Source organism: Tribolium castaneum, chromosome 10 (assembly GCF_031307605.1).
Source record: "Tribolium castaneum strain GA2 chromosome 10, icTriCast1.1, whole genome shotgun sequence".
Classification (NCBI taxonomy): domain Eukaryota; kingdom Metazoa; phylum Arthropoda; class Insecta; order Coleoptera; family Tenebrionidae; genus Tribolium; species Tribolium castaneum.
Window position 1 is genome coordinate 5970442 of NC_087403.1, and position 24374 is coordinate 5994815.

Genomic DNA, 24374 nt, shown 5'->3' on the forward strand with positions numbered 1-24374 from the left:
AATGCGGATTGGTACCAACATTTATCTCTTGCAGTTGTTGAAACAAAGCAATAAAGAATCACCTGTTTTAAAGTCCTGGTTAATTCATTAGTCACAAAGTGGTCAAAGTTCAGGAATCTAAAAAACCCGCTGCATAATTCCTGGCTGAGTGTCACTGTAAGTGTATAGTGCTGTCATAATTATCTCGATGGTGACCCCATAAAGCAATCGATAAGTTTCTGTTTCAAGTAATCTGAGTTAATTATTTAATGAGCTGTCCAGACTGACGGAGGCGGCTAAAGCACTTTATAACTTGAGTTAATAACTTTAGCCAGCAACAAAAAAGTTCCCAAACGGATTTGGATCAGATTATACAAAGTGCACTGAATAGATATGTTGAACGGTAAATGTAATGAAGTGTAAAATTTTAAATCATTATGTGATATGAGATTCGGAATTCTCGCAAACATATTTATGCATTAATCGTGAGTTTTCCTTCAGGTAAGGAATTTTACGCTTCATTATTTCTACGCTGTCAATTAAAGCAAAAAATACTTTACCATTTAACTTTTTTAAATACGTGGAGAGAGACCGAGTGAATAGTGGATCGGAGCATGGCTGCAGCAATATTGCTTTGTCGCAGACTACGTTGATGAAATTAGAGAGTGTGATAATGGCTATCTGGTAGTTTTAATATTGTTACAGTGCACAAAGGATTTCGATACACATCATAATGAATTCTCAAACGGTAAACTCAACCTCTAAATCCATCAGCATGCATTTAATGGTTTCAACAACTAACAAATTGATCAAAAGCTTTGATAGAAATAAGGATAAAATGACAAGTAACTTATACACCGTGAGACACTTTTGAGAAAATTCTTTTGATCTTCTAGATCTGCGTCTCTGAGAAAACTTCCTAGCTAATGGTTGCAAAGGTTAATTAAAAAAAAAACAACAAAATTAGGGATAAAAAAATTTATTACCAAAATATAAAAGCAAAAATTGACGTGCTTAAATATCAATTCTGACGGCACAATGGAAAAAATATAACTGAAAACGTGAGGTATTGAAACAAGATAAGTAGCAGGATAAACAGAAAAGAATGCGGACCTGATACACTAAAATATATAGGTATACAAACGTTGGAGGAGTAACAACAAAAGCACTGGTTGTGATACTTTTCACAAGATAAACAACAGTGATGTGGAAATTTGAATATTTGAATACTTTGCAAGCACTTTATTTTCCCTTTTACCTCATTAAAAACTAATGAAGGGATCAAAACTGAGTGCGGTTTATTAATTTCACAGAAACCGGGTCTATTAATTAGATGAGTATTTAGTAAACCTCGTTCAATGGCGCGTAAATGTATCTTTATGTGTAAACTGGTTTTTCGCAATTACGGCCTTAGTCGAAGTAACAATTTTCTTGCTGAACCGAGTTGATCGCTTTCGGTATTAATTATTTCAGCAGGAAGACTTTATAGGAGCTTGAAGAAAGGCCTTTGTGTAAGGAATGTGCAAGTTAATGGCAAACTGTTGAATTTTAGTTGGATATGACAATATTTTCCTATTGTCAAGATAGGAGGGGACATCATTAAAGTGTGTCTGTGGTGGGAATACAAAAGCAACCCACACCGATCTCCAACAAACTAGAGCTTAAACACAATTACCGATTAGCGCGATTATTGGTTGTGTTTATAAGATTTGGGTCGATCGGCGAATTTATTTCCTGTTTATGTGTTTTATTTAGTTTGGGGCGGAATAATTATGGGAAGTTTACTGGTGTACTATGACGTAGAGGCAAGTAATCTATTGTGTTAATTATAATGACAGTTTCTCAGATGAAACTGTACTATCTAAGTTAAACAATTGACATTGTGAACATATCATGCGCGAGACCTAGAGTACCTGACTAAGAAGTCGCACTAGAGGAGAAACGTGTTTGTCGAAAGATAAGCTCCAAATTAACTTCCTTTAATTTGCCATGTTTAGAAAATCATCCGACATTGGGATGTAGTATTCTCTCCGTTTAGTTGTACGAGCACTAATCCGATTTAGCTAAAAACACATTTATTTATTTCAACATTAAACGACATTCTCGAGCTACATGAGGGATAAGAAAGTGAACACTGGCATACCGGTAACAGATGCGCCTCATTTTCATGGCTTTTCGACCTTAATCACTGATGTGAATTGGGTATTTAAGAGAAGATTTAATTTGCCGAGGGGGAAGAAGAAAAATTATCTTTTTCGAAACCACTCAAGTATGGTTACCGGGTTTTTAACCCCTCTCAATTAGCAACATATTCACCTGAAATCAGTCTAATGTGCTCAGCGAAATCGAATACATTTAGACTTCAACACGAATCTAGTCCGACATATACAAGAATAAAAGGTCTGACATGTTCGCAGATCTGAAACGTTCCCTTGTATTTATTTATGGCGACGCGGATTTAAACCGTGACAAAAACACCTAATTTACGTGTGATACACTGCGGAAAAATTTGTATTTAGTTTTTATCGTTTTAATTCAATCGCTTTAAATGTAGCAATTAATTTCGTGTGAAATGGACAAAGTGAGTGTTTGTTTTTGTTTGCCACCATGTATTCTCATATTTTGTATTTAATGCCAATAAATTAGTGAGCGGAATTGTAATAACAATTAACCTGAGGTTTTTGATGACTGGTTTTATCGATGTTGTCATAAAAATAATAAATCGCGAACTACATTTACGCTCTTTTGGATAAACAACCATAAAGCCCGTCAAAACTATAAATTAAAAGTTTTTCATTAATAATAAATTGTTAGCGTTCAGTGCATGACAATTACAAAATATGCGAGATTCTTGAGAGTAAAAGTTATATAAAACGAGTGGCCATAAGCTGCCCACAAATTGGGGATTTTTTGTGAAGAACGTAAGATTTTGCATGTGAAATGACTGAAGCACTTTGCATTTATGTGCGCCCGGTTATTTTAATATAACAACAAAGCGTTCAGTTCTTTTGTAAAAACTGGGTGTAGTTAAGTACATTTTGGAATCGTCAACGAGTGGTGTAATTGGGGCAATTGGTGAAAATATCGAATTTGCAGCGGAGTTTTTGAGCGAAACATTACGGTTTGAGGGTGATTGGGAAAGTTGTAATCTAGCAATTGGTGTAAAAAGTTGGTGCGAGGGTTGATCATAGAATCGTCTCGTTGTTAATTTAGCAAAACCAATATTGGGAAATGGAAGAAAATGAAAGAGCGAAATCGGTGTAGTTATGAGTTTTACCTTCTGTAAGAATGGCCTGCAAGAGAGTGCAAAAAAGGAAAGTTGCTTGCGTGGCTGTCATATTGTGAAGCTGACGCGCACACTGCCTATTTAAGACTCGCATCTTCGATTCCGTCCAACGTTGCACCGATCTCCACCATTCTGGAACCTGCGAACAAATCACCAGCTGAATATAAGCATTTTTACTCGTATAATAAATTCCTATACTAAACGCCTTGCTTTATGACGTCTCCGGAATGGGATTTAGATTTTAAATCCGGGCAGGAGCGCGTAGGGTGCATGGGTTAACTATAACAATAAAGGGATGGCTTCAATTGTTCGGCAGTAACCGAGTGCCGCAGGTGTTGGGGTGGTTCCAATCTACCGTCTACAGTCTCGACGTGACGTAGCGCCTTATGCTGTCAGATATACGCCATACACATTATAAACTTTGTTGAGTACATTCTAAATAATTTACGCAATATGAATACGAATATGTGGGGTTTATTAAAATGAGCGCGTTCTGAATTGCAGTAGCAGTAAATTTGCAGAGCGTATCAGGAATTACTGGTATTTTATGGCTTTGCACTCCGTGGCAAATTTCATATGCGTATGCGTGAATGTTCACCAAGCTCGTCATAGCGGCTATTTCCCTAAGAATTATATCAGCGCCGTTATATTTTCACACAATATTCCTTCCCAAAATATCCCCATCTAAACCAACATTTCACTATTTTCACCCGGATAAAACAAATCCGCAATATACGCTCACCAAATAATACACTCCTTATCGACATCAAGTAACAATCGATCGATTTTACTCCACAGCTAATTGTAAAGCTCATCCTAAAATACTTCTAAATTCTCAATCTGTGAGCGCCCCCAGAGACATTACTCAACACTCGAGAATCGTGCGCCTCATTTTACAACACTGAAAAGTGCACGATTTCCAAATTTGCCATACGCAGAATTACATCTCATATTTATTCCCAAAATGACTTTCACAGCGTATTTTCTCCCTTATTTATAGACGTATCGACATGAGCTTTGTACTATTCACAAGATTAACAGTGGATTACTGACAAATTTTCATTACCTTTGGGAAAATAAATTATTCGGATAATTCATGCGCTTTGTTATAACTAGAGACCGGATTTTAGTTTTTTTGCCATTTCATATTCCTTTTACGCAACTAATTTTTGAGAAAAATTCAGGGTTTGCATAAAAATTCAATACCATCACAAATACCTAAATTAAAGTTAGCGAACTATACTAACATAGTGCAGCCTAAAGTTTATTTTTTGGGACCTAAAGTGAATAATACAATTTAATACATACAAAAACATAAAAGTAAGTACTCAAACTTTAACCCAGGGCGCCACGTTTCAACTGATGAGTAATTTATACCACAATTCTTAAATTTTCCACACTATTAAAGCCACGATGTATCAAAACATTTAGGTAGGTACATACCTTCTAAATAAACTCCACCCAGAAAATAAAACAATGTTTATAACGTTTTTATGTATTTCACATATTAATGTGGTGTTATCCCGGCGCATCCACCAAAATTAACCCAACCTCATTCAGTGAAAACGTATTTAAAATTTTTCACACTTGTTTTTTTTCGTTTATTATAATTTATTACTAAGCGTTTTGTTTTTAACAATTTATCTAACAAGACATTATTGTAAAAATTTCATTTTTTTCACAACTGTTTGATGCATTATAAGACTAACAGATCTGTGTTTTTTGATTGAATTCTTTATTAGTTGGACGGAGCTCCTGTGTAGTCGCGTAAATATTTGGTCGATTTTCCTGCTGTTATCGGTATAAACTTTACAGCTCGTAATGTTGCGAGTATTCCCATTAAGCAGGTAAATAAATAAAAATATTTTGCATTTCTCGTTATTTTCGCTATTTAGATAAATAGCCTCAGCGCCGGCACAAAGTAGAAAATATGTTAATTAATTGTTTTTGCTTTGAAGAGCAATAGCAACAAGTTCAGTTTATTTTGTGTAAAAAATATGTTCGGTAATGCTAGTCATTTTTCAACTCCTGGACAATGTAAGGCCAAAAATATGACCGCGAACGCTATCGTGGCAAGTGGTAGAGATAGAAACCGTTTATATTTCTTTAGTTGACAACATTGCAATATTTTAAAGAATTTACTTTAAAAACCAAGTATGGGGCTAAATAGACACAACAACTTCGTTTAAAAAAACTGTTGAAATAATATAAAGCTTAATAATCTCCGAAAAAATGCAGCAGGATTGTAGTCTTTTAAAACTACTTAAAAATAAAAAAGTGTCGGGAAAGTTAGTGGTGAAGTTGTCTAAAGTTTTGTCCAATATCAGATTTTTTACAAAAAGTAATTCTGTAAGCGCTGTGTATTAAAAATTCTATAAATATATAAGTACAAATAAGTCGCTAAAAAAAGTTAAAGTAATTTGTCTTTTCCCGAGTACACAATGCGTCTTAAATAAAACATTCTTCCACTTTGTACCGTATTGATTTTTAATTACAATTTGGATATAAAATAATGAGTGTGGAGTTGAAAACATTGCGTACGCTATTGATTTTTAAATTTGAAAGCCGTTAATACGTTTATAAATAAACTAAAAAGTGGGCTATAGAAACTGTAAATGGAACACATATTTTATGTAAATTTCAATTTTGTATAATACATTGATGAATTATATGTAATGTTTGGGGTCAACTCCGTAAAGTTGTAAAGCAACTATGTGAGTTTCCATTACCTCTCTCCTTCGATTATATTAAATATCGCAGCGAGGAAATGATTTATTATTTCGGTATCTAAAATTGCATCGAGGTAATATCAGTCATTTATTAAATTTTCGAAATTGATATTTACCTTTTGTAAAACAGTTTGATGATTTGCCGGATGTTCATTAGTAAGAGTGACCTTTGTAAAACACAAAATGAAAAATAATTTTCCACTGAACGATCTCTTACATTTGATGGTCAGTATATTTCAATTAATTTTTGAAGCTTTGAAGTTAAATTGGTACCAATATCGAAAAGCTGAATAAACAGGATCAAACATACGAACATTCGTTTACGGTTCGCCAGCAAATAATTAGCCGAAGAGTTTTATATGTAATGCATCTGCATGCTTGATAAACCGCATCGAGATGGTAATGCCTTATTGTTAGTCATTTCGCTTTTCCATGTAATTAGCTACTTAACTTGACGTACGTGGAGTGATCTCCACCACTCCACTTTAAATCCTAAACCGATATATCTCCTACCAGCTAACTAATAGACAATAGCCATCACTCGTTTAGCAGTTTGGGGAACTAACAGATAACCTAAATCGTAATGGTTATAGCTCTAACTGAACGTACTTCAGCGGAAATCGGCTCACAATGTGTGAGGTGGAGGATAATATGCTAATTACATACCATTGCTAACCTATATTTTCTCGAGAATTTTGGCCAGGCCATAATTGATTTATCAAATACTTTACACTAACTATCCATTCCCTGAATGCAAATATTTTAGTTATTTGATATGCAAATAGTTCCCCCATCAAAATTATGGATTTCAAATATCCAAATATTTCATAATCAAATTAATTTAAACGAATTTAAAAAAGCAGATTTTTCAGTGTAAAAAACTGATATGTTAAGCTAAAATTTGAGATAAGGGCCAGACTTTTAAGCTTTTCTTAAGATCAATCATTGTGTCATCAATCACTGAAATGTTAGATAACGAAGGAGGAACCTTTCTACGCGCTCTAAATCAACAAGCATGGGCCCGGTTTTAAGTCACAAGTAAAATTGTTTTTGCTACACTGGTCACACAGCAACAAACTTTTCACTGTGTGAAGTGCAATTAACAAAATGTAATTAATTATTTTTATTTGATTATTGTTTAACCCAGTTCTAAAAATTAACTCACGTATTAGTGTGATCACGGGGAACTCAATGACGAGTAACGATGTGGAACTCTACTTTCTTAAATGTAATTTAGAAAATGGAGTTTCCCATTTGTTGCGTCTGAGAATTAAAATCAAAAGAATACTGTCTTAATTATTTCTCTCGTCCCGATCTCTCGTTAAAATCTCCAAGTCATTTTTCTTATTTTTCAGAGTAAACAAGCATGTTTATAAAATATCATCACCTAGTTATTTGTTTTTTTAATGAATTTTTTAAATTCATGGATGCTGTGATAGTCTGAAGTGGCTTTTGCCGAAATCTTATTTTTTTTTCAGTAATACCAAATAATAAGTGCAATAAACAATTTCTATTTGCGGTGAGTTATGTTTGAAGCAGCTATTATATGGCTCATTTTGATGTAAATGTATGGCTTTGTATTAAAACATAGCTCCATCTTGAATTATAGAAACAGGCAAATTATGCAGAAAATTGTTCGTGTCGGAGATCGGCCGTAAAATACGAACGGTCTGAGAATATTTCCAAGTAGATGTACTAGTTTAAAAATATGCTCAAAATTTGTATTTGTGACAAACTATTTTCATTTACACTCGTTTAGAACAGAATTTGAAGTGTGGTTAGAGCGAATTTACATCTTGTAGATAGTGTGGGGGCAGTCATGCGGAAGGAATGACGTTTAATATGGGATGAATTTTAAAATGTAAATTTTGGGTGAATGTTTGTTAGAGCACAAAAATTAATTTGCTTAACGTGTCGAGAGCGTTAACGTAAATTTTTGTAACCTACATGGTTATGCATCAATGTCAATTTAAAGCTGATTTTACAAGCTAGTGGGCATTTAATTTAATTTATCAATCGAATTTTTTGCATGATGTAACAATAAATGGTTTTAATTCCTCACAGTTGATCGAATCTCTCCGATTATTGCGTTGTACGAAGCTAAGAACAATTCTGGGTGAAACTACGGCGAGGTCAGATTAGAAATAACCAATTAGGAAAATATTCTAGCTAGCTAGGTATAACGCAGCACAGGACATTTAACAATTTTGTATTCAGCTTGCAATTTTACTGCTTACAACTTTAGAAACACGAATTTCACGAAATTCATTTTCTCAAGGCAAGCATGCATCCGAACGTGCTTATTAACTTATTAATTAAACTTAATATTATTTACTAGTTAGCTTAAGACCGATAACAACTTTATCTTTTAAGCTGACAAGTGCAGTATTAGTTCATATTTGACGTCCGCACAGGACATTTAACAATTTATTATGAGCGACATAAGACTAGGAACATAATTTATCACCTCGACACAGCGTCTCATTTCCAAAATCAATCTTTCGCTTATTAAATTTTCAAAAAATTCGACTCACACATAGTTCAGCTAAGTTTACTAAAAACGTAAATAGCGTTATGTCTGCTTTAAAACTTTTTTGATCAATGAGTCGTATGCTTCGATGCAAGTTATCGAAAACGTAAAGTTTGACTGCATGTTTGGCGGAAGAAGAAACGAGTGGAGAATATATCTCGCTGCATTTATGCAATTATGAGAAAAATGTTGTTTTTAGAGGAAATATTGAGAAACAAAACTTGAAATTAAAAAAACTTTCAGGCGCAATATCTCGCTTAATAATTGCCATGTCGGAGTAACTTTAGCATTGTTTCCGTTCCTTTAAGCACATCTGTCGGCTGTATTCAATGCAGTTCGAATTCACAGGCGGAAAAACTGAAGCCAGTGTAAAGGTGCAAAATGGAATAAAGGTCGAGATTATCTCACGGTTATAGCTACAATGATAAAGTGAATGGAAGTTATTGGTGTTGATAATCACGATAACACTTGCAATCTCCATTAAAAATCCGAAATTTGAGTTTGAACAAAACCACAAAATTTTCTGCCGCTGCAAATTAGGATTTTATTAAAAATTGCCTAAACATCCAAACGATTTTAATGGTGCTGCCTTTTATAACAGCTTTAAATTAAATCAATACTCGAATTAAAGCGGCCAAATGTTTTGTGTTGAATCCTGCTTTGGAAAATTTTTAGTAAAGTGCGTCTGCAGATTACGCTCCTTGTATTATTAATTAGGCCTCATTAAAAGTCAGAACAGACTTTTAAACTAGTTCTTTTCATTCGAACTCAATAAAGTGTATCGTAAATGTTGCAAAATTTACGGCGTTTTGATGGTTTTTGTTATTTGGTCATATATAACCGCGGTTTTCGAACCACTAACTGTTCATTGTTATCCTGTTAGCCAATCGTATTTTCGGAGAAGCAATTCTGCTACGACCACAGTTAATCTTAAAGTAATACCTATTCTCAGACGTAGTGCACTCTTAAATGAAAATTGCCTACATAAAGCAGCTTTGACATATTTCCCTTAGAATATACAACATACCCACATACGCTGAAAATTAAATTTCAGCAAATAGAAAAACTTTGCGGTCTAGGTGGAACGTATTCCTGAAATTGCCACGTATGCACTGTTTCAGTTTGCTCTGAAATTTGCTTCCTGGTTTAAGCTTTTAATGACCAATAGTCGAGCACGTGAATAAAGAATTTAATTAAGCTCCCACCATTTTCATTAAAATTTTTACTCGTCATTACAAGATAATCGTCATTTAATAAAATCGTTATGCAAATTACCGAATTCTTGAAAGCTTGCTCGAAAGTTTTTTGCAATGTTTAGTTAATTCACCGCTACTACTCCCAATCAATTCGCGTTTATCAAACCGACTCCAAGGATGAAACGCGGCTTTACACACACACAATTATCAGATTAAAATCTAATTCAAATTGGGATATTTGAAACGCAAACTGGACATTATTTATACCGTTTTTTGTCCAAATTTAATTAATCCTGACCGAAACCTGTAAATGCATGCTGCCACAAATATAAATCGACTGCTATGCGACGCGCTTTGAACATTTGCTTCAAATTATTCGATGTTTGATGTGTCGTGTGTTATGTCGTTTTATAGATAAAAATATATTGCACAGCTGATGCCTGGAAAAAATGGCACAACGTTATTAGCGTTTTCATATTCACTTCTTGCACAACACAATGTAAAAATAGCTCAATTCACGCCGACACAAATTAAATAATAACCCTCTTGACGAAATAAATGTACTAACATAAATATTCTATAATTTTCCGCGTATTCGAAACATTGAGTTATTGTTGCGGCAACGACCAATAAGACGTCGTTATCATTTGGTGCTCACTTTCGCATTGCGAAATACTTATTTAAAACGGCGTGTTTCTGGAAGCTGAATTAAGTGGGAAAGCTGAAGTGTGATGTAGCATGAGAATTGAATTATTATTTAGTAAAGGAGTATTTAATAGAAGCAAGTGAGTGAGTAACATGTATTGGTTTCGTAAAAGGAGCAACGTCTTAGTAGTGAAGAGTCATTTAAAAAGGGTGAAAAGCTTGAGGGTGCGACTAATGAACATCCCCTGTATTGAATAATGCGCGTTTCTTGCATAATTTAATTATGTTTTTATGGCATTGTTTGAGGGGAGGTGGTGAGAGTTTAGTTTTGGGGCATTATTACTGCAAGTCGTGAGTTGAATGTTTTGCCAGTGGTGGAAAAAAGAATTCGGTTGATGTTTAGTTTTAAAGAAGATATTCAATTGAATAGAATGGCAGTGTGCGATGCAAGAACATCGTTTCTAAACCTACGCTGTGACATAGATAAATTGGCGCCGCAGAACAATTTCCGTCTTTTAATCACACTACATTCCCACAGAAGGGTATGGAAGAGAATGCATCTTTTCGAGAAATCAACAGCGGTTTGTAAATAGAGATAGGAGAGGAGGGAATAAAAGAAAAGAAGTTCAAGAGGCTATTTCAATATTGCATACGATGCAATTGAACGTGTTTGTATGCTCTATAGGGTGGTATCCGACAACGGTATAAAGGAGCACAATAAGCCGATACGATCTTATGGTCATGACTTATAACGGAGACACAATGCACAGCAAACACTGATAAGGGTATTGATCAATGTTGTAAATAATGAAGAGGAGAAGGGTCGATTATTCAAATGAAACCCCAGTATAAGACAGTAAACAATAAAAACGTTTAGGAACGAGTCGTAAATTGCAGTTTGGATGGCGAGTAAGTCGCAGTAAGGAGTGGAAGTGGAGGATCGGTCGTAGTCTAGCGTCTGGCTCTGGATCTGGAGTAGAGTTCGCGCTTTGTGCTTCGCGTTTCGCGTTCACCGGTCAGCTGTAGCGCGCTCTCATCCATTTTCACTGTGTCGTGTTCTATCACAGTGCCATCTCCAGACAACAGTCAGCAGTACACCACAAAAACACCCCAATATGTAGCTTTTAAATTAATGATCCTGGCAATTGCTTCCTGCCCGTCCTGCTTTCTCTGCAGACTACTAATATTTAGCGCAGCAACGCCATTTCTATTTGTTTTCAAATTTGCTTTCAGAGTGACCGTTGCGCGATAAAATACCGCTAATATGTCAACTGGCTGTTAGTGAGGCCATCATTTACTCGTTTGTTGACTGTTGCTTTTTCTACTGGACAGGGGCAGTCAACTGCATGATATTTGGGCGTCTGTTTTTTTCCGATAATAATTGCTATTGAATAGAGCCGGACAAATTAGGGCAATGAATGCAATGAGCTCGAGTGGTGGGTTCTCGATGAGGATCCTTTCCCATCTTCCAGGCAATACGACACGAAGACAACACAACAATCGATAGAGGTAGTTAAAAGGTATAAGGTGAAGAAATGAAGTGTGGTCCCTTTGATGGCGTCCACTTAGAGAGTTGGCTAGTTAGAAGCAGCCAAGTAATTCCATTACGCCAGTTCGTTGACTACGAATGCTTGCTATCGACGGCACTATTGGAATAAATCGCTAAGCTAGCGCACTATCGCCGTCTTTGAACTCCTCCTTTACTTTCGGAAAACATTGTGGCGCATTTTTCTCAATCGACAAAGGTGGTGCACTGACCCTGTTGACCCAAACTTAATGCTGATTTATTGAAAGTGCTAGTTGGATCCAATGAGGTTTTCTCGATATTAGCCAGTCTTGTCACGCGGCCGTCATGCGCAGCGCACTTTGATTGATGATTAGGCTTCAGCCGCCACGCTCATCAATTAGCGAATGTGTCTTAAAGGTAGAACGGAGGAGATGCTTGCAATAAACCCGAGCCTCGCACTCGCACCACTCACACTTGGCAGTTTCGTCTTCGTTTTGGCGGTGGTGTTTGGAGTCAGCTGAGCCAGTTTGCAGCTTCCTCCCTCGAAAGTTTTACTCCGCCGGTTCACCTCCACCTCCAACTATCCCATCAAGCACCCGATCCGATTGTCAACAGCTACCTCTTGACGCGTTCCGCTCGCGTTTTGTCGCCGCTGGAGTTGGCTGGATTTGACGGCGGTGTTTATGGCAGCTTTTCATACATGTTGCCGAAGTAACATGTTCATCTACGCAAGTAATTGATTATAGTGGGCAGGAAGTGACGTGGGCTTGTAGGTGATACATCACCAGCATGTGTGTGTGGCCGGCGCATGCATATTCATGCGGTGAACGCGGTACGAGGCTCAGGTGCTGAACCGCAGCGTTCGCTATCCCACAGTCAATGCAGTGACACGGCGTGCGGTGATTGATCACCTCTATTTAGCTAAATCCTATTGCCATATCAGCCTGAATCTCATTATTACGTCAAGCCAAGATGCTACTTGAGTTAATGTATGAACAATAGGCTTCCTGGCTTGCTCCGCCTGTTGCTATAATTTATTAATAGCCTAATAAAAGTACGCTTTGGCAGCCAGTTGTGCCCTATAGCGCCCGGGGGTAGCCCGCATTTAATACGACTACGACATTCGAAGAAAATAGCCTTCCTTATTGTCGAGCAAAAACAACACACTTTGGGAATTCTAAAATCGCGCTACTGAATAACGACACTTTAAACTTTCAAACAAATTACAACCGAGATTGAGTTTACATAAAGTAGAACCTAATTTGATAAATAAATAAAGGCAAATGCATTATCTAATTATAAAAAACTCAAATCAATAAAATCCAACCTTTCAAACATTCCACTACACACGAGTCCTCTTCCTTCTTCACTATCAATTGAAATTCATTCGAATGTCTATCCAATTACATACCACCACGTTATCGTAAATAACAAAGAAATATCACACTCGGAGCTTGAATGATGGTCGCTTTGTTTTAGAAAATCATGTACAGACTTGCGAACAATTAAAAACCCGCATTAATCGCGAGTTGAAGACTTCGCCGTGATGATGGAATGTGCATATGGAATTTCCGGTTCGCTGAATCAAGAATGTAGAAAACGCTTAATTCGACAAATGTTTCGTGTCGGCCCTCAACGAGATTGCATTTTTGTGGTATTAAGTATAAAAGCACAAATATGTCTCGCATATCTACCTATAAACACTACACCCACCACCACCAACTTTTCAAACCCTCTTTCTAAAACTTTCAAACTACAACAAACTCAATCCCGAAGAAAAATTTTACGTTGCGATTCGACCAGAAATAACTCAAACAATGCAGATAAATGCAAACTATGCAATATACGATTTATTCCTGGGTTCTTTTGTTAGCGGTAATTATTCCTGCTCGCTTCCTTTTGTTTGCGGGAAACTAATGTTCATATGCGCAATTTTAAAAAATAAATTGTGTTTACGGTTTTAAAATATTATGCTTTTGGCACAAATCCTTGGTATATATTACAAACGTAATCCTCTCACCACCGAAACGAACTATTAAAAAATGGAAAGAAAAAGTTCCATTTGAGTCAATTTCAACCACAACTTGCACTTTCAAAAACTTTATGTTGCGTGTGCTAAAATGAAATGTACACGCCATGTCGGAAAATAATAGCGCGTTAAAGAATACAGCTGGTTGAAGCGAGATAAGAGCTTACCTAAAAGCACAACACAATTCACCGAAAGCTCTGGCACTGTGGGCACAGGTTTGCTCTTGGAGAGCTTGCCTGCAAATGTGGCTGTAGCCCGCCGTCGCGTGCTGTTGGTAGCAGGCGTGCGCCAACATCTGACCCCTCTCGACCCGCGGCTCCTGTTGCTTCTTTCAGTTAGCTGTTCATCTAGATATGCTTGATGAAAAATATTTCAAATAGTCCCATAAGATGATTATAATAACTCGGAAATTATTTCCTGGTGTTAGTTTTGCGTCGACGCTGCAGGAAAAAGTAGAAAGGTTGAAGGAACAAGGGAAAAGATGACGGGAAAATAGAATATTTTAAATGGTTACTGTTTCCAAATACTGTTTGCGGTTTGGTGGTAGGTTTGCGGTATGAAGTTAAATATCAGGAGAAGTAAACGGAGACAAAGCGACCCATAGAGCCTAAAGCAGTCGTGTAAACTAAATAGAAACTCTCTAGTATGCGGTCGGGTTATGAGCGAGTGAAATGAAAATATCAAGAATAAAAATCGAAAAATAAAACGCTCATTAAATAGAACATAGGACTGACTAGACGTAGAATGGGTCAGTCAAATTCGGGTAAAGCCGCAGGCTACTTTCATATCCGCACTGACGCCAACTCGCCACAGAAAATAAAATTATTACCCCTCGATTCGTACGTTATTCTTCCCCCTTTTTTGAGTTGAACTCTATTATATCGTGATGTTTATCGACTGCGTGATGTGCGAATTTATGGAAAGGGGTTCCGTTTGGCAAATGATTTATCTGACCGTTATTATAAGTGCCGAGTACAACTAAAAAGTTAGGGTATTGAGGCCTTGGTGGACGTGTCCAATATTCAGTTCGTTTATGATGTATGACTGGTCTTGATTGATGTATTAAACGGATCAGAGTTTCCTTCGTCCTTGTATCCACGGCAAACAAAATTTGCACAGCAAATATTAGCCATCAAAAGTGTGAACAAGTTAATATGCATGCGTAAATCTTGTATATTCCGGTATCGGAGTAATAGGCTGAGTCTCGAGAGGTCCCCGGCACTACTCAACTCAACCGACAATTCGAAGTCTACATTTACGGACTTCATCAATCACCGTTCAGGCTTCCCAGTTGTCTGTTAAGTACAGAGGCTCATTACTTGCGAAATAACACTAGCACGTATTCGGCTGAAATCTGCTTAGCATACATATCGTATTTATTTATTAGCGAAATTATCTACAGAGTCCTTTTTATTCAAATCAAACCAAATGGAGAATTCAGATAAGAAAAATTGCTTGTCATTCCCAGTGAAAAATGCACGCAGTTTAATTAAGTTTGAAACAAGCACCTGCAACACAATACACCATCGGGGGTGCGAAATTATTACAGATCTATAATGAAAATATAAACGGCAATTGCAGTTCGAAAACTACTTTCGTCCCTATCAAGAATTCTAGTCGGCTATTTTAGACCAGCGAAATCTTTCAAGGAGATTTATAGTTTTATTTCAAATATCAGTTCGAAAATGCTTGGTTTGTTATGAGTAAGCTTTTTACAAGTTTCAATTCTATATCACTTTACATGTGCGCGTGAAGTGTACATGATATATTCCGGACATTCAGTTGTAATCTTGATAGCGTGGAGATTTTGGTCTCTTCTACGTATTTTATCGCATTCCTGTTCTTTAAAGTCGATGTATATTTATTCAGCTACTTGAAATGTAATGTTTTCAACGGGCGATTTAATAAACAACGCTACGAGATACCACCAAGATACAGATTTGACACGGGCTTGGAGAGTATTAATTCCTGTTGTGGTGGTGGTATTTGGTAAAAGCAAGGGTCGGCCGGACGATTTGCGTGATAGCAGTAATGTGAAAAAGGGCGACACTCATATATAGAAAATTGACTTCCTATAGGCGTAAACCAGGGCCATATCGCGTCTAGTGAGCATAACACCACCAAGATAGGAATGGTGAAGTTGGTGACGGTCGCGTGTTTCCCCTCCTTGAAAGAAGCAATAAAAGCTGAAATCGGCAGATAAATTCGAAAGGATTTCATTGCGCAAGGTTCTGATGCTACTCTATTACGGCTAATGTACAGATCCAATAACTCCTTTGTTATTAATAGCAGTTCCTGTCAGCCTATCGGCCGCCACACCACTAACTCATCAGATCAATATCGCCGAGCAATTATCCAACTTAATAGCATATTCTCATTAACCCAAACCAAAACTTTACAATGCCCTTTGCTTGCCAATTTGTGCCCTACGTTCTACGTCGGCAATAGCCGATACTATCGCCACCGCCATCACCTCTCGTACTCGCGTGGTTCGTCACGGCATGCATCTCGTCGCTCTATAAACTAATTACTTATTCCGAATAATGGTGATTGAATTAAGAAACGAGGTACGAGTTGTGGTTATAACTACTCATTTTGCAATTAGCATTAAAAGCCGGTCATTAAAGGCAATTAGCATCTAGGCGGAACCGGACACAAACAGCGGTTGAAAGCCATCGTTACTGTTCAATGAAGTGATGTAATCATTTTATTATACGGCGCACTGGCGGACTGTGGGATTTCGCGTCTAGCGAAGGGATCAGAGAACGTCTACCAGGGGTGTCCCTCTTTCCTTTGTTGTCGCGGTCGGATTTTGCTCCGATCGTATCTCAAGAATCTTTACTTCAAAAGCATTCTGCTGTTTAGATTTCAATACGAGCACTGCAAGTCTTTTTCTATTTAAGAGAAAAAGTGTCACTCAAAAACGGAAGATAGCAAGTGTTACACCCCTGGTTACGGGCATCAAGTGAACTTGATTGAAAACTCGGCGTAGCGGACAAATACGACTAGAGTAGGATTTCCAGCTTCTGAGTCCTCTCCGCCGCATTACGGCCAACGCCTCTCTCCTTCTTCTGCCTCAACTGTAATTATTACAGACGTTCAAAAAACTGATAGCTACAAGTAACTTGCGCCGTCTACCTAACTTTAAAGCATTCTTACTCATATTAAGGCACCTCCGCCAAAGCGGATTATTTGCAAACTTTTTACTCTCCCATAAACTAAATTAATCCGCCCCTATACTGACACCCTTACGCTAATTTATACGCAAAAATAACCCTTCTTTTACACCTAGTTATAATTCTTCGCCACCATTCAACCAATTACTAAATTCACTCGCCACCTTTCCGCAGCTTAAACCGAGTACCACTTTGCACAACAATCGCAATACAAGTATCGTCTAATAGCTAATTTCTTTCTTCTTAACTCAACAACTACAAATTAAACTTAACTGCACTTAAACATTTTCTTAATTTTAATTTCACTCCGGAGATCCTAGTGACCGAGTAAAATATGAAATAATAATAAGTTTCGCTTGTAATTAACTAGCTAAGTGGGATCTAAAGAGTGAAGCTACAAGTTAATTAACTTTGCAATTAATTGCGTCGATGAATTATCTGGTCCCACATTTTATGCGCCATAAATCATAAAAATAATTCTGCTTTTACTATCATCAAGGTTTAAAAAATATCCAGCGATTGGAAACATTACCTCTCCAAAGAATCCATTACCGTTACCAATCATTAACTCAAACTTGTAGAGTATTACTAATTTGCAGAATTAATTCAGTTGAAGAAAAGAAGATAATCCTTGTTGAAAATTTCTATTTTTTATTAGACGCTAAATTATTGTGTTTTTTAATTTTTTTAATTAAACAAACTGTGGCTGTTATTGTTTATTGTGATTTGTGAAAGTGCCACTAAAACTAAATTACCTCACACGGGAAGTAATGATGATTTTGCCGACCTCTAGAAAGTTAGGAATTGGTGAATAAAAAATTACAATGCAGTAATGACAATGCTTGTTTTTGTGGGGTTAAATTTAAAAACGATAAAGCATTGTGTTGTATCTTTTGGGGTTCGAGTGAGTTGATTTGTAATGCACCTGTAGGATTTGTGTGGGTCGGAGTGTGATTCATTGTTTCGAACGAATATGAAGAAAACTGTCTCAGGAAAAACAGTTTGCTCGTTACTGGTCGAGTACACAAGCAATTAAGAATCAGTGAATTTGACAAGAATGGCTTGTCAGTGGCATGTTGCGCTGGCACCGACGTTTGAAAGCGCTCCAAACAACGCCCTACACTCTTTCTGGCAGACTAACAGTTTATCTCATGCGTGCCAATTCATGAAAATATAAATAAGTTCGCAACCGGTCAAATTGGCGGTTTATCGACATCCTCCTATTGACGGCCGGAGACATTATGACACTAAGCCAGCTCGTATATGTTTTAGCGAGTCGTGAAAAGCACTAGAAGAACGGGATTACGGCTATATAGACTGAGGATCCTTTCTTGATGTTTATCACGAAAGCCTGTCAGCGGCTGCTGGATGACGGGCTGCGATTTCTCACTGTCAGCCCACCTTATCCAAATTGCGCTAGTCCACTACAATTCACGGCAGCTCTAAATGATGCCGCGTGACCGGAATGCGTTTGGGCATTTCGACTGTTACGAATTCTGCTCTCTCTAAATAACATTCATTACAATAATACGACATAAACGAACAATTTACTCCGAATCTCTTTGAAGATAACACATTTTCTGAATAGCTCCGCTCATAATTGTCCTTTAAAATACATACCTCCGGCTCACATGTAAATACACGTTATTAAAAGTCACCGTTGTTAACTTCACCTCTCAGTATCAAACGAACTTCCACAACGGACCACTCATAACGTTTTACTCATCAAACCATTTAAACCGCTTTGATAATGCGCTTCTCATGGCTCGTGCTAAACTTTTCCGCACTGGAAAAAATATTTACCGTTTTATCTTCCATCGAGTTTCATAGCTCACCGACAACCACATATTATTAGCCTTTTGAAGAACACTTCAGTCTTTTTCATTTTTACTTTTCGGTGCCTCTAGGTGAAAACCGACCTTCTGATATTGTCATTTCTTTACCGTACACGAACCCAATAAACACAAATATATTGCAGAACGCCACGCATGTAAGACTTTCCACGTTAATCAAAACCAAATTAAAATAAACACATTCGCTGTAACCTGTAATGTACTTTTGACTGCAAAATTGGTTGATTAGACTTTGATTCTAAACATTCAGACCGTACCCGTCATGAATTCGGAGCAAATTCGGGATTGCGATTTGATTATATTCAAATCGAATTCGGTTTTGGGGATCCGGCCAATTTCTGATTCGCTAATTTACAAAAAATCCCCGCTTATTTACTGCGTAATTGTGACTTGCACGTTGTTATAAACCCCTATTTTGCCCCAAATTGTGTAAAAACAGGGATCCTTTGAAGCGAGAATGATTAAAAGAATAATTAAGTGGAGTACATTGTCCCTTTTAAAAGTGTCATTGTCCTAAAGGTTTGTTGTTCTTTTCAGCTTTGCTCCTCAGATTATCTTGGTTTCTTTTCCATTCTTAGCAGTTTCGTGACAGTGAATAAATACACACTTCATACAACAGAAGTGCCAGTGATTACGTTAATTGAACCAAATTAATTGGACACTAACTCACTTGAAAGAGTTACTTTTCGTTGATTTTGCTTTTGATGCCGTTTCACATTAGTATGCACAACAAATTCGTGTCACCTGTTACAGTCCTATCTAAATTTGATCGATGCATGTTGCTCTTGTAAATGAGGCCAATAATTGACAACATATTATTCCTATATTAAGCGTTTCCGAATTGCAATTTATAGCTAGTTTAGACCCAACTTGAATAATAATTAAATTAATTTTGGACGCTGCGTCAGCTCAGTTTTAATTTATGGCACCAATAGGTGGCAAATAACAATTATTTAACGCGATTTTTGCGCCGAATTGCAGTAATAATGTGTTTCGTAAAGTAGCAATCGAGTGGCGGTGTTCTACAACTTATACAAATATATCACACAAAACTCCAGCGCTTAAACAGACAAAGGCTACCATATATGATTTATAGCGTTCATTTCATCTTAGCACAGTTATTTCACTTAATTTATTGCAGGTTAAACTTAACACCAATCGATATGCGCCAAAATGAAGTTCGCAGTTTTTGCAAAATATTGCAATAGTAAATTACAAAACGCATAAAAACATTTATATTGTGTTAATTTTATCGAAAATGTATAGAATCGCAATTTAAGCTAAATTTCATCAGCGTTAAAACTGCCCGGCGCCTCCACCATAAATCGTAAACTCAAATGAAATTGTTATATTTTATGAAGCCTTAAAGTTTATTGTTGAACAGCTTGTTAAAAACACTATTTTATGACTATTACGGAGTTTTCATATCAGTCTAAAAAATGTATTTATACACAATAGCGTAACAATGTATAAGTAATAACATTTCAATAAGTTTACGAGAACAGTAGTGCGATATATTTTGGGGACACTTTTATATAGATTTTGATTATACAACAGCTTTGGAAAAAGAAAGATGAGTGTAGGATACGTTTTTTATGGTTAAGGCTGATCTATGTGGCGACATTGTTTTTATTCAGTCACTCTTGATCCGGGGATAAGCTGTTACTCGCCTTTATGCAACGGGAAAAGTGTTATAAAAGTCAGAATTGATGTGTTTGTCCGCTATAAAATATCCTTAACAAAAACAATTAAACACAACTGATGACGTGACACAAAAAGAGTTCGGAAGTTTCCCCGATGTGTGATCTTTACGAAAATCGGATCATTCCCGAGGCGACGATTGGGTTGTTTTGATAGAGATAACTTGATTCTTAACAAAAATATAAATCGAAAATTTATTTCTGACTCTTCGAAAATAAAATTGTGGCTGTAACATTATTGAATTCTGGAGCAAACCGACTCTGTATTCAAATGAAATGTTTTGTTTAAAAATGGCTTACTCATTGTTCACGGTTCAAGTATTGGGTTTCTATGCCTTGTTAAAAATGCAAAAGCTATTAAAAACACGCTGCCCGAAGAGAAAATTCGATTCGTGTGTTGATAATTGAAATAATACCACATATAATTAATATATTTCTAAAATCCCACAAGTGTAGATACGTGAAGTTACAAAAATTCGCCAAAGCACTCCTAAACGTATTTTCATTTTCCGCAGCTCCTCCCATAGGATATATTATGTCGTGCTGCAACTCTAAAACTTAATAAAGTTTTTTGTCCGAACTTTTATAAACTGATTTATCAATTGCAGCTAAACGGGTAATGTTATTTATTACGCCATTTTATGGATAAATAATAATAACATCGGGCTAGCATTAGATATTTAATTATCTATTAATTAATAAGCATTCGATTACCGCTTTAATTAATAATTTTACGATATTTAGATTAATTACAGCCGACACATGAATGCAAATTTTATTAATCTGAGGCACTTACCCATCTGTACGAATCAGTCATCTCTCTCCACTGGCGCATGAAGAAATTATCGTTCTGAATAGAATTAAAGCAATGTTGAAAATGTTGTGAGGAAATGTGTGAAACTACCTTGTGATTTCCCAGTGATATTTCAACCTTGAAAATTTCATTCTCTCCGATCTTGAGGGAACGTTTGAACGAGACGCTAGAATCGGTTTCATTGACAGTTTGAGTAAAAACAGACGTCAGAAGAATGCAAGTCTTGAGTAAAATTAAGCATCTATTCATCGCGGTCTCGCATAAAATACTAATCGTGTTGTGAAGAAACGACGTCGATATTGCCATCGATGCGTGTCGGTGAGTTGTGTATTTGCCGGTAATTGCAGTTTAAAATCACCGGTTTTGTAGCCGGGGTTTAGCAGCTTTCTCGTAAAAAGCAATGTATTAAGTGGGTCAAGTCAAGATACTGAGAATTAGATTCCACTTTGGAAAATTAAACGGTGACTCTTTATTTCTAATCGGATTTCGCGTAAAGAAGACAATTTCTTTGATGTGTTAAGTGTGTATGAAAAACACGAGTCAAAACTCAATTAGAGCGACTGTTCGACTTGGCCAATCCCCTGATTTTGCTTAATCTCTGAATAAACCATGCACGTTTGCAACAATTGAAATACTATTGTAATCTGAGCTCAGCGGTCAGCATCAATGTTTCCACGCAATGTACTTCGGCTCGGAATTGTTGGTTTGGAGATTGCACTCTGAGAAGTCCCTAGTTCGTGTATCTTTGAGGTGGAACCCGAAAACTTTCCACTACTCAAAGATAACTTCCACGAACTTATCTTTGTATTTAATAAGGTATGTTAATTCATTCCTTCCATATTAGTACTTTACACCAATCGCAATTCCACTCTGTTTCCACCGTCAAATTGCGTTATCGTCGAAATTCACTCCTCATCGATACACTCAAATAAATCAAAATCATTAGTTTCCTTCCACTTCAACGGTTTTCTCGAACCCTGCTGACTAGGTGTCAATAGTTCTGTTTGTTAGCAGAATTGCTTATGTGTATTTGTATCACGCTACAACATTTTTAACAAAAGGAAATTGCGCACAAATTGTCCCTACACACACAAGCCAATAAAATTTTATGAAAACATACACGGCCCCATCATTGCAGCATTTTTCTGCAAATAGAACAAATACATTAATTTGAAAAATATTTATAGTTTTAATGTTATCGTAACGCTGATATTTGTTATTAATTTGGTTTATTTAATTTATGTGCCTATTCAAAACTATTTCATTGAATTACAGATATTTGCTGGAAATACATTTAATAGAAATAAAATTGTTAAACCTGTTAAACGCAAAATATTGTTTCTTGTCTATGTACTTTTATTCACTCCTCGATTTGGCTTAAAAGTGGCTACATAGTTGTTTATCTATCGGATTCTTTAGGGCAAACCTAAGCACGTTGGAAATGAATTAGTTTTTACATTTGCATTTTATGTCGGAGGGCGAACAAAGTTGGGATGTTGCACGTATATGCTTTTATATTCTGGAATAAATAATCAAGTTTATTTTTTATTTTATCGACTTCTTAAGAATTTGAGAAAGTTGCGGAAGTTTGAAAGTTTGTCAATAATTTCTAGAGAATTTTAAAGACTTTGTTTAGAAAACGTGCAGACTTATTAGTACGCAGTTTTAATCAGTATTCAAGTCAGCTAATTGGCCAGTTGTATTTTTTAGTGTACACTTTACTAACAAATTTCGTGAGATAACCTGTTGCATTTATTCAGTGAATTATTCACTTCGGTGGATATTTAATTACGAGGTACAGAGCAACAAGAGCGTTTTTAAAAGTTTTCTCCAGTGGTTATTTATCACGGTTTAATTTGGTTTTATATAGTCGAGTGTCTTAATCGGAGTGTCTATGATGTTTGGTAAGCGATTTCTTGACGACATACATAACGATTAAGGCTCTAGGGTAAACAGAAGCAAGCTATCACAGCATATTTCCATGCTAGCAAATAGAGTTATCTCATGTCATCAACTACCTGCAAACAAAGATGATAAACAAAGCAGATCCGGATAATATACTCGTCATGATTTACGTGCAGAGTGCTTTCAACACTCGTCTGCTATACATCATATTATTTAATAGAAGAGTTAATTTTATAAGTGCAGTCGGTTAAGTTTCAATATACCCCGGAAATTGTAAAATATTCGGTTTGGAAGTCGCTCACATTATTTTTAGTCGAATGCTTGCTAGCTGCTGTTGAGTTTGCTCACCCACTTTAACACGTTTTAAAACCGCATCACGTAAATTTTGCATAATTTTAATATTATTGCTGATCCTTGGTACACATCTTCTTGCAGTAGCATTTTACTTTCAAGACCTAAGACACAGCCGGGATTTCCACTACTTCTCCCAGCGATTTTCTCAGAGAAAGAAGTTTAAATTAGGTATAACATGATAAAAACCCACGGCGCGGAGCAGATTACTTCAATTACAATCACTTATTCATCTCTCCAAATGAGATGTTGTTGCAAGCGATCGCGTTAAATAAAAGAAATTTGGGAAACTTTGCCCCGAGCTTAAACTTATTGAAGTTGGGATTTGTAGTTTTGAAATAATTTCGCTGCTGCGCTGCAAGCATTATCGACTTTCATTTAAGCAGACGCATGTGTGGGAAAAATTTATGTTGCGCTTTATCATTGTATATTTAAAGTTGATGCAATAATGGCGAGGTGATGCTTTTACGATTGGAATGTATGTTTTATCTTCCGGAATGCTCCCGTTTTGATTGCTGTTGTCTCTAACTTCATTACTAAAGGATAAAGTGGAAACACTAAAGTTCATAAAGATCTAACTTCCACGGTGCGTTTCACTTATGAACTCTAACTAAACACCAAGTTTGTTTTGGATATTACAAAGGTCTGCGCAAAACTTGCAAATATTCGATAAA

General features: G+C 36.4%; 1 protein-coding gene across 2 annotated transcripts in view; it reads right to left on the minus strand.

The window, feature by feature from the left end:
* Positions 1–21708, minus strand: part of LOC661289 (lachesin) — a 28930-nt gene extending 7222 nt beyond the window's left edge. Inside the window, exons 1-3 of one of the 2 annotated variants that reach the window (XM_008201189.3) lie at positions 21535–21708; positions 21427–21480; positions 3257–3404 (exon numbers count right to left, since the gene is read on the minus strand). In XM_008201189.3, coding sequence (XP_008199411.2) covers positions 3257–3404; positions 21427–21480; positions 21535–21693 — 361 coding nt within the window. In that variant the 5' untranslated portion in view covers positions 21694–21708. Of the gene's footprint in view, positions 1–3256; positions 3405–14068; positions 14201–21426; positions 21481–21534 lie in introns of those variants that run through there. The other variant, XM_008201190.3, reaches the window with a different exon arrangement.
* Positions 21709–24374: the final 2666 nt, after the last annotated feature.